At 55.0% G+C, this 10360-nt stretch overlaps 1 protein-coding gene across 1 annotated transcript in view; it reads right to left on the reverse strand.

Moving 5' to 3' along the window:
* Nucleotides 1-178: 178 nt before the first annotated feature.
* The window catches only part of TCF25 (transcription factor 25 (basic helix-loop-helix)), a gene marked incomplete at its 5' end in the record, with an annotated part of 16193 nt that continues 6011 nt past the window's right edge, over nucleotides 179-10360 (reverse strand). The window contains 12 exons of the mRNA XM_010189430.1: nucleotides 179-494; nucleotides 960-1039; nucleotides 1211-1301; nucleotides 2173-2331; nucleotides 2849-2936; nucleotides 3865-4024; nucleotides 4395-4500; nucleotides 5108-5200; nucleotides 6170-6263; nucleotides 7153-7207; nucleotides 9144-9274; nucleotides 9828-9910. Coding sequence (XP_010187732.1) covers nucleotides 260-494; nucleotides 960-1039; nucleotides 1211-1301; nucleotides 2173-2331; nucleotides 2849-2936; nucleotides 3865-4024; nucleotides 4395-4500; nucleotides 5108-5200; nucleotides 6170-6263; nucleotides 7153-7207; nucleotides 9144-9274; nucleotides 9828-9910 — 1375 coding nt within the window. The remainder of the gene's footprint in view (nucleotides 495-959; nucleotides 1040-1210; nucleotides 1302-2172; nucleotides 2332-2848; nucleotides 2937-3864; nucleotides 4025-4394; nucleotides 4501-5107; nucleotides 5201-6169; nucleotides 6264-7152; nucleotides 7208-9143; nucleotides 9275-9827; nucleotides 9911-10360) is intronic.

The raw sequence follows: 10360 nt of genomic DNA on the forward strand, positions 1-10360 counted from the left end.
ACTCCCTGGGTATTAAATAAAAGAATGGGGAGGGGAAGAGGACACAAATGTGCCTGCAGGAGGGGACTAAGCTGACTTGGGGCTGAGTGCCAGCTGCTGGAGATTAACTCTGGACCCCCACTGAGCGATGCCCTGAGCCCCCTCTCCTCATCCAGAGCCCATCAGAAGCACCTCAGGTTTGTGTGACTTTATTGGAGCGTGACACAAGCCGAGGAGGGGAATTAGAGAGGGTTCTGGGGGGGAAATGTGCACGTTGGGCTCAGTCCCAGTCCCCGTCGCCTTCAGGGTTGTCGTCACGGGGCGGCTCCTGGAACTGGATGTTGGCCAGCATGTCCCGCATGGCCGCCATGAGCCTGTTCACCCCCTGGTTCAGGTCCTGCCCTGCGCCCGCCTCCTCGTCCCCGTTGTGTCGCATGTCCCCCTGCAGGTTAAAATTGGGCAGCAGCGAGCGGAAGAAGAGAGATAAAGTGCTTTCGTTGGGTGGGTGAGTCGTCCTGGAAGACAGAGGTCACAGCATGGTTAAGGGGGCAGTTTGGCTGCTGAGACAGCGCAGAGACGATGGGGAGAAAACTGTGCTGCCCAGCGCGGGGACATCCCCCGAGCCAGCCCCAATGCAGGGTTTGGGGGACTCATGGTGATCGCTGACCCTGTGCCATCAGTGACTCATTAAAACCCAGCAGTTGTTAAAAGCACGGCCAGGTTTGCTCTGAGCTGAGTCAGCTGTGCTTAAATCTGGGTTTACTCCAGGTCCCCTCAAAGAAACAGCCAAAATTTGGCAAAATCCTTGCCCTAATGGCTGTGTTATGGCCGATGACCATGGGAGAGCAGCAGGACCAGTCCTGCCTGCACAAGGGGGACATCAGCACCCAGCATCCACATGTGTCCAACCCAGGGCTGCAAGATGGGCGCTGGGAAGGCACCAGTTGTGCCAGTGCAGGAACCATGGGTGGAGGAGGTACCTTTCTGGTCTGGTGTAGGAAACGATGGAGTCCAGTGGAGGCAAGGGGTCGAAGCCCATCACCGGCTGCGAGGTCACCTCCTGCATGGGGGAGAGAAGAAAGAAGGGGTGAGGGCTGTGTCACAAGCAGAGCAAACACCCACACAGGCCCCGGTGCAAGTGAGGAGGACACTTGAGGCCAGGCAGGCCCGTGGCTGGGGTCTGAGATATGACGAACAGCAGGGACGCGAGTGCCATCACAGAGCCCCTCACCAGAGGCAGAGCTGCCGTGGCCTCCTTCATCTCCGAGAGGATGACGTGCCGGTAGATGTTCCTGGGTGCACTCTGGTACCGCATCTTCCTCCTAAAGCCAGGGAGAAGGACAGAGGATGGCACTGAGCACACCTCAGCACCGCCAGCTCTGCATTTCTGCCTCTCTGGGTGCAGCGTCAGCTCCTGTCCCTGGCTCTGGGGATGCACCATGTCTGACAAGGCCAGAGTGCTGAGCTCAGATGGTGTCAGGAGGAAGGAGCCAGGCTCTGCTCTGGGATGTCCAATGCCAGGACAAGGGGCAATGGTCCCAAGCTGGAGCACAGGAGGGTCAAGCTGAAGATGAGGCCAAAGTTTGTCAGTGTGAGGGTTATGGAGCATGGCCCAGGCTGCCCAGAGAGGTTGTGGAGTCTCCTTGTCTGGAGACACCCAAAGCCCTGGCCGTGTTCCTGTGTGACTGCTCTGGTGATCCTGCTCTGGCAGGGGTTGCACTGGGGGAGCTTTCCAGGTCCCTTCCAACTCTCAACATCTGGGATTCTGTGATTCTGTGAAGGAGCAGAGCAGCCCAGGGACGTGGCACAGATCTGTGGGCCAGCAGAGCAAACTGGCTCTGGTTTGGGACAAGACCTGCACCTCTCTTGGAGCTGGAAGGTGTTTCTAAGCGCAGTGAATGGCTGTGAGCTGTGCAACCATCGCTGCCTCCCAACCAGCAGCACCCACTCCACCCTCCTGAGTCATTTCCAAGGCACATGCTCCCTATAGAGGAGTTCATCCACGCTCATGCAATATAGGGAAGCACAGCCTTTGCATTCCTCGGCCCCACCATTGACACTGTGGGGCTCTGAGAGCTGCTGCAGCCCAAGACTGAGCTCCTCTCACCTGCAGAACCCACCAGCCCCCTCCATCCTGGTGTCTCAGCCCCCAAACCACTCTGAGAGCCGCTCACCTCCCCCTGCCACGCTCACCTGTGCTCAGACTCCTCCACCAGCGGGTCCCGGGCGTCCACCATGTGCAGGACCTCGTGGACATTGGTTTCCAGCCAAGCCATGACGGCCGCGTCCTTCCACAGGGCGTGTGTCCGTCCCACGTAGAGGGCCGTCAGCTGGTTCAAGGCAGGAGGCTGGCTATGGGAGACACTGGTTATTCGGGGCAATCTCCACCATCCCAACCTTGTCTCTGCCCCGTGGGAACACAAGGAAAGGAGTCGCAGGCTCCCGTTTCCCATCTACCTTCACCGGTTTTACCACCTCTTGTCTATTTTTGGGACCAGCGCGGCCACGAGATGAAAGCGAGTGCTGCCTTGACCCCAGGGGGGAAACCAATGGCATTTAAGAGGACCACGTGGCAAGGAAATCCAGACTGGTAGGAGACAGCCTGCCCCGAGAGCACGCACGCTCTCGCTACACGTACCGACAGGCCCTGCTGTGAACTCCTGACCCATTCGCGGTGAGCAGGGTGGGTCTGTCAGTGTTTTCGGCTGCCCATTATGGGGATCCATTACCAAAGCACCCAAAAGCCTGCTCAGGAAACCCAAATATTCTCCTTGGCGGCTCTGTGACTCCATTAGCTGCCTGAGCAAGCAAAAGCCCCGGCAACAAAAATCGATCGCTTCCCTTTAGCAAGAACATCCCCAGGGCTTACCTTATCTGAGCATTCAGCCCAAAAAAGGGGTGGGAGGCCACCCTGGCGTCGGGCTGCACGCTGCAGTGATCCAGCAACGGCATAAGAACTGCAGGAGAAAGACAGAGCTCGTGTTTGACAGGGGTCAGCACCCCAGGGGTGCTAAGGACCCACGCAAGGAGGGTGTGAGGACACTGCCGGGGTCACGCTGCATTTTGATCTCCACATGGATGATGGAAACAGATGCAGAGCGAACAAAAAAGCACAACAAAACTTCCCCTTCAGTGAAATAAGGTGCACTTTTCTGCACTTAACGCTGCCGGCCTTTGAACTGGAACAAGGGTTTTATTTCAGTCACCGTGACAAGCAGCAAGGAAAGATGGTCCCAGCCAACACAAACCAAAGCTCTGTTTGAGAGCTGGTTATTCCTGCCTATAAATACCCAACCTCCCCTGGGCCCGCAGGCGCTGTGCATCTCCTTTCATGGACAGCAGCACCCGTTGGATGAAAGCAAGAGCGATGGGCGCCCGGAGAGAGCACATCTAAAGCCGTGCAGTGCCTGGGGGGGAAGCCATGAGAGAGACTCACTGTCTCTGCTCTGGGCACCCCTGGGGTGAAACATTTCCCTGCTCCAAGACTTGGGTTCTCAGCCTCCTCTGCTCGCCCGTGACCGTTGCTAATGGAGGGGCATCAGCTGCTCCGAGGAGGGGACACGGCAGGGAGAGGAGTCGCTGAGCTCTTCCCAACACGTGGAAAGTTCATGGCTGTGGGGTCTCATCGTTCTCCTGCCATGGTGCGGGGTGGGAAGGCTGAATCCCACCGCTGCCACAGCACACTCGCACTCTGAGTACCTGCCCCTCTATCTGAGCTGTGTCACCCCTCAAATCAGCACTCCCCTCTCCTCTGGGTGGATGCAAACACCGTTTGCAACCCGCAGGCAAACTGCTGCCTCCACACTGGAGCCCAGCCCTGGCTCTGGCAGATGAAGGCAGTGAGGAAGCCTGCGGGGATGGACTTACCGGTGGGGACAGACTCACCGCTTGGGAACATGATCAAGGCGAGCTGGATGAGCTGGGTGGCTCTCTCCCGGGCCTGGCTGAGCTCCAGCTCCGAGCACTCCTCCTGCCGGCTCAGGAAGAAATAGGCCAGCGGCACGGAGAAGGCAAAATTGGGCAGCTGGGACAGATTCCGGTGACTCTGCAGGATCAGAGAGAGATTTACCGGGAAATGATGCTATGCAGAACGATCTCGATGTGGCTGGGCTGCACACAGAGCGGGGGTTTCTTGCTTGCTGGATTAAGTTACGTTCCAGCCGCTGGCCTGGTGCCCCCACAACTGAGTAAGCAATTTGGAGTTGGTGCAATTGTTTTGCAGGGTACCAGGATTACAAGAACAAACGCCCCGGCTTTTACGGGTGTTGGGATGCCAGCCTGGCCGTGATCATCCCTCAGAGGGCTACAGCAACCTCAGGGTTTGTGGCATAGCCCAGGTGGGGACAGCCCCAGGACCCAGCTCGCTCCCCTCTCTCTGCCCCTACTCTCCCCAGTGCTTCCCAGTGGCAGCTCACCTCCCACTCCTGGAACATGCGGGTCAGGAAGCTGTACTCTCTGGCTCGGAGGGCCAGGAAGTCGATCAGCAGCAGCACGCACAGCGGGTCGTTCTCTGGATCCAGGCTTTGGAGGGAGGTGAGCAGGAGGGGAAGAAACAAAAGCAGTGACAGGAGCAGAGGTGGCTGGCCCCGTTTCTCAAACCAGACCTTCCCGTGAGCATCCCGAGCTCCCGTGACTCAGCACACAGAGGTAACGGGAACACCATCGTTATCCACAGCCCAGTGACAGTGCAGTGCCCTGTCCGACCTGTGTCCCTGCAGAGGGTGACAGTCCCCTGCCACCACCCCAGAGGAGGCCCAATGGCCACAAATCAACCAGGCTGAAGCCACTGTTGCACATCTGCTCTGCAGAGACTCCATAGATGGACCAGCCAGGCCCACAGCTCAGTAGCCAAGAGCAAAGACCACCCTGGTGTCATCCTTTGCAACCATCACCCTCTTTAAAGCAGCAGCACAGGTAAGAGCGTGTGCCCCAAACCAATCTGTGACACTGCAGCTGTAAGGGGTGGAAATGAGCCCTCACTGTGGCTGAGAGCAGCAGGAAACCTCTGGGGTTTCTGCCCCAGCCCAGTGAAGTTTCATGCGTTGTTCAAAGCATTTTCACCCCAAACCTGAATCACCCAGCCCCATCCCACAGGGAAGGGGGTGCAGCCCCCAGTGGGGTCACCTACCTCAGAATCAGCTTGCAGAACTCCAGGGCTGTGCGGGGACAGCCTCTCTTCTCCAGGAAGATCAGGTGCTTGAAGAGAGCCAGGAAGAACGCCCTGCATGGGGAACAGGAGAAACGTTTAGAAGCCAGATGTGGAGAGCAGCCCCTTGTGATGCTCAAGAACGGGGACCCATGGTCAGCCCCAGCTCCTCGCCCTCCAAGCATCAGCACCGCAGTGCAGCCAGGGGGTCCAGGGAACCCAGCTTGGAGCAGCATGGGGTGACACAGCCCCCTACATTCCCATCTCCTATATTTAAATATCTTTGTGCAAGTATAGGGATAGCAAACCCATACCCTGCTCCCCAAGGCCCCACAGCCTTGCGCTCTCGCAGACAACTCCAGACAAGAGAAACACGTAAATCCACAGGGTCTGCATTGTGCTTCGTCCCAGTCCACCCAGATGTGTGGGACAGTGGCACAGAGCATGCACAGTGCATACAGGGGCAGGACCAACACCCAAATTGGTGTCACAGATGGCAGCGTTCAGGTCACAGACAGCACGAAGCGGGTACTGGAAATCTGAGCCAGCTCCAGGTACAGCAGTTTGGGAGAGACGACTCGGGTCAGCCGAGTGGAAAATTCCCAGAATAGAGTCACCTTTCCCCGCAGCTGCAGCGCTGTCATTACATAAAGAGCCAGGCTGGGAGCAGCACGAGTGCTGGGGACAAAGTCAGGCACAGGCAGCGACCAAGCACAGATGTAAACACACAGGGAGTATTTTTGTGACAAAAATAAGTGCATGGCTAAGGGGTACCAATTGCATGAGAAAGATGTCACGGGGAGGAACAGTTAACAGAGAAGCTGCTCAGGGAAGAGGATGCTTTGCAAAGGAAGCTGATTGCAAGAGCTGCCTGCAGCCCAGCACCCCAACTGCTGCCTTGCAATGGGGCACAGCCTGTTTGGACAGAAAGGGACACTCAAGGTCCCCCTGCCACCACAGATGACACAGCAGACGTGGTGAATCTGGGTCTCGGCGTCCAAAGTAGGCCAGGGCACACCAGTAGATGCGGGGCATGCTGCCTACCTGTTCTCTGGCCGCCGGTAATCCAGCCTGCAGGTCCCGCTGGTGAGGCTGAAGACGGGGTGGAAGGCACACTCCAGGCTGTACAGCGCCCGCTCTGCAGACAGCAAGGACAGCGTCAGGGCATGCCACTGCCCCAACCCACCAAACAGCAGCTGATTTAGCCCAGATGACACTGATAATTGAGAGTTTGGCACCCATGAAATAAGCTTTTTCACACTTAAGCAAGGCTCAAAGCTACTTCAGGGCACGTGGTTGTAGCAGATATCCAGGCAAGCGAGCCCTGTTCCCGTCTGCAGGCGTTACAGCAGGCTCTGGCTGTGGAAAGGAACTTCTGGAGGAGGTCTGGGATCGGGGCTGCCATGGCTGCCTCTGCCACAGCCGCCCTCACATGGGGAAGCCAAAGATCCTGTCCTCACTTCACCTCTGGCTCCTCCAATCATGCTGGAGAGCACATGTCCTGGTTACCAAGCAGCACATCTGACACCCGAGGGGTAGCAGTCCTGCAGGATGCCTCTGGTCCCCATGCAGCCTGTTCTGTCCTGAGGAGCACAGCCCAGTGTGTGGGCTGAATGTGTGGGTCAGAGGAAGGCAAGGCAGGCTGGCCTGGGGGGTCAGGCAGGGTCACTGCAGAGTGGGGGGGCTTCCTGAAGCCTCCCTTGCACTGCTCTATCTCATAGCTACTAAATCAAAGCCACCTCCTGCAAGGGACATCCTGCAGGTGGGACCCCTCCATGTCCAGAAAACCCCTCTCTTAATTTTGAAGGTGAACGCTGATGTGTTTTCTCCCAAACAAGCATGTCCAGCTCTGTTTAAAAGCCTCCAGCAAATGCTGCTGGTGTGCAGGATCATACAAGGCTGAGCACTCGTGGCATGGACCCAAACCAACTCTTCTGGTTTGCTGCTGGAAACAAAACCAACCCTGGACCAAAAGCCTCTGATAAGCGACCCACACCAGGACATCTGCTTCTCACCTCAGCTCTTACCTATGAGGTCCCGGGCCATCTCCTGGTCCTCCTGCATCCGGCACACGTCGCTGAGCTGCAGCAAGGAGTCCACGTGGTATGGGTTCATCTGGAGCAGCAGCTGCAGAAGAGCATGAGCTTGGTTACTGCTGTAAGCAGGGAGCAAACGCCCTGAAACCACACCATAAAGAGTTCTGTTCTTGCCCCTGGGGGTGAAGGTGAAGAAATCCCACCCCAAACCAACAGAGAGCCAAGGCCAGGCCATGCCAGGCATTTGAGCATCATTGCTCTCCTCCTCCAAATCATTCCCAGCTCCACTGTGCCCTTTTGAAGGCAAGGACCCAGAACTGCACATGATATTTGAGGTGCAGGCAGCATGCACAATGATGGCTTTGTTTTATTCTCTATCCCTTAACTTTTGGTCAGGCTTTTGCTTGCTCTGGGTACCAAGAGGACATTTTCACACATCTATTACAACTCCAGGACCCAGCTCCTGCATGGTAATGGATTAAAAATAGGTTTTTTCCAAGTTTCAGAACAGGAAAACCTCTGCATCCACTAATTATAAATGGGCTACTTCTTCAAGTAGCTAAAATTGTTTCAGTATGAAAATACTGAAGCTACTTCAGATCTCACAGTTTAGTCTGGGGATCTTTTTTCCCCCAGAACTGAAAAATACAACTTCAAAAGTTCCAGAAATTGTACATGTGCAGGGTGGTGACCAGCGTGACCACCACAAAGCTTTTATGTCCTGGGCTGTCCCAGTGCCACCTGCCTGGTGTTTTACCCTTTCCTCGCTTGCTATTAAGCTCCTTTCTAGTCCTTTCTGGGAGAGATGGAGCATCTACAACCATTGTGAGAGGAAAAAGGGCTCTTCGTGCACTTACAACTACACCAACAAACCCCTTTTAACCCACTGGCAAGAGCAGAAAACCACTGAGTAGAAGCCTCCAAAAAATCACGTTTTGCAGGCTGAAACCACAGCAGCAAGGCAGAGTTGGGCTCCAGCCACATGAAACTGCGGCTGTCAGAGATAAACCAGTGCGGGGTTTGAAGTGTTTTTGGTGTCGGCAAAGCCTTGCCTGTGAGGTTTTAGCCTCAAAAGAAAACTGAAAGACTAAAGCTGTGGGAATATCTTCTGCTTAACAAGGACAGAGTATAAAGACTAAAATGTGAGACCATATTTGAGCTGTCCGAGGAGTTGGTCATTGCCTCACAGAAACTACCTGGCATCATTTAAAGTGAATCTCACAGCCCAGGCAGCGGTGATGAGCTGGAGAGAGCAGTGGTCATGAGTAAGGAGCATGAAAGCAGAAAGAAGTAAACTTGATTTAGTGAAAAAATGGCCTCTGTAAGAAACTTCCCCAGGGCATGCAGCCCAGCTCATGTGGCCAGGGTTTTCAGAGCAAAAATACCTCGGTTATGGTTCAGTAGGGTGCAGAGCAATTTTACTGCTGCTTATCGCTACGAACTATAAATGTTACCATACAGCTTAATGAGCTTGGACACGCATGAAGAACTCTCAGCACAAAGACCGCTTTGCTGAAACACCGAGAAAAGACACATTTTTCATCCATACAGGAGATTATAAATAGAACAGCTGTTAGTTTAGAACCCCATTTACAGATCAGTTTATACAATGTTTTCCCTTTCCCAGCTAAAAGGCCCAGACAAGGGAGCTTTATTCCCATCTTTCCAGCCAAACGGTCGGTTCCTGCAGGCCCATCTCCCAGATGGCAACCTGGCATGTCCCTAGGAGAGACACAGAGGCTCGGCCAACAGTCCCTGGCCATTATTTGCAGCGAGATGGTCACTTATCAATAAGGTGAAAGCAGGGCTCAGGAAGCAATGCTACCTTGCCCTGCACAGAGAGGACATGGGGTTATGGGGCTCGAAATGAGACTGGCAAAAAAACAAAACCCTGGGATGCATCAGCACAGCTCCCCTGGCAGGGAAAGGGGCTGCAGCAACGCAGGTGGTAACAGCACAGGCAACCCCATTTCCCAACGTACCACGATGTTGTTGGGGTCCATGGACTCCACGGCATCCAGGAACTTGAACTGCACTTGCTGGTACTCGCGATGGTGCTCGAAGGTGAAGTACTGCACTCCCCTCCTGGTGTCCACCAGCTGCATGGCAATACCTAAAGAGTGCACATGAGAGTGGGTACTAAGCTCTTCTGCTTTAATATCATACTGAAAGCTCATCCACATCATCATGTCCAAAAGCCAGACGTGTTTTCAGAAACTCCCACAGAATTTCACTTATTTCCCTCCTCTCAGGAGCCAAAGTCCGAAATCTACCCCAGCAGCCCAGGCAGCTTGCTCTTCCCACAGTTATTTCTTCATTATCCAGCAACACCGCTGTTAAGAAGGGAAGTTTTCATCACCTGCTACCTCTAATTAGGGGGAAAAAAAACCCAAATGGGGGGAAAAAAGCCTAAATGCTAAGACACAATACAACAGAGCTCTCCCTGTTGAGAAAGGGGGCATTTCCATCAGCTGATGAGTAGTTCCTTTTCTGCAGCAGCCAGCGTGAAGCCTGGGCCCAGCAGCGGATGAAAGCAGCTCTGGTTTCTGTGCATGGAGGCTCTAGGAAAGTCAGGCTGGCAGGAGCAGCTGCCTGTGCTGAAAAGGGCACGGGACCGAGGTGCCTCGGCAGCGTGGTGCTTCGGGAGAGGGCACCCTAAGCCTCACCTGTCTTGCTGTAGCGTGGCCAAGTGTTCTTGGGAGCCGTCAGCCACGTGCTGCGGACGTACTGCCGCTGCCTTTGCCTTGGCCTGAGGAAACAAGCACGACAGGTCATGGTTTCTCCGTGCTAACAGAACGAGGAGGGCTGGAACCAGCCAGAAAAAGGATGATTCAGGGAAAAAAGGGGAAAAAAATAAGAGATTGGGCTTATTTCCCAGCTGCAGCCCTGCCACAGAGCTTTCACATGTTTGCCTTCAAGACACAGCACACCTTCGCTCAGGCTGTGCCTTACTTGAACCATTCCTCTCTGGGCCAGCCAGCGCCTCCAGCATTTCCACTTCAATGGCTTCTGCCCCCGTTTCTATTCCGGCCAAGTTCTCAGCTGCCTCTTTGCTTCAAACAGCTTCCCAGGTCCAATTAGGAGAGCCCCACATCCCTCTGACTCATCTCTCTTCCCAGCAGCGCCTTCAAATGTCAACTGGTTTAGCTTAAGCCATACTCACAGATGCAACCCATTTATTGGTGCAGGGCAGCAGGAA

This window comes from Mesitornis unicolor, unplaced genomic scaffold (assembly GCF_000695765.1).
Source record: "Mesitornis unicolor isolate BGI_N332 unplaced genomic scaffold, ASM69576v1 scaffold47457, whole genome shotgun sequence".
Taxonomy (NCBI): domain Eukaryota; kingdom Metazoa; phylum Chordata; class Aves; order Mesitornithiformes; family Mesitornithidae; genus Mesitornis; species Mesitornis unicolor.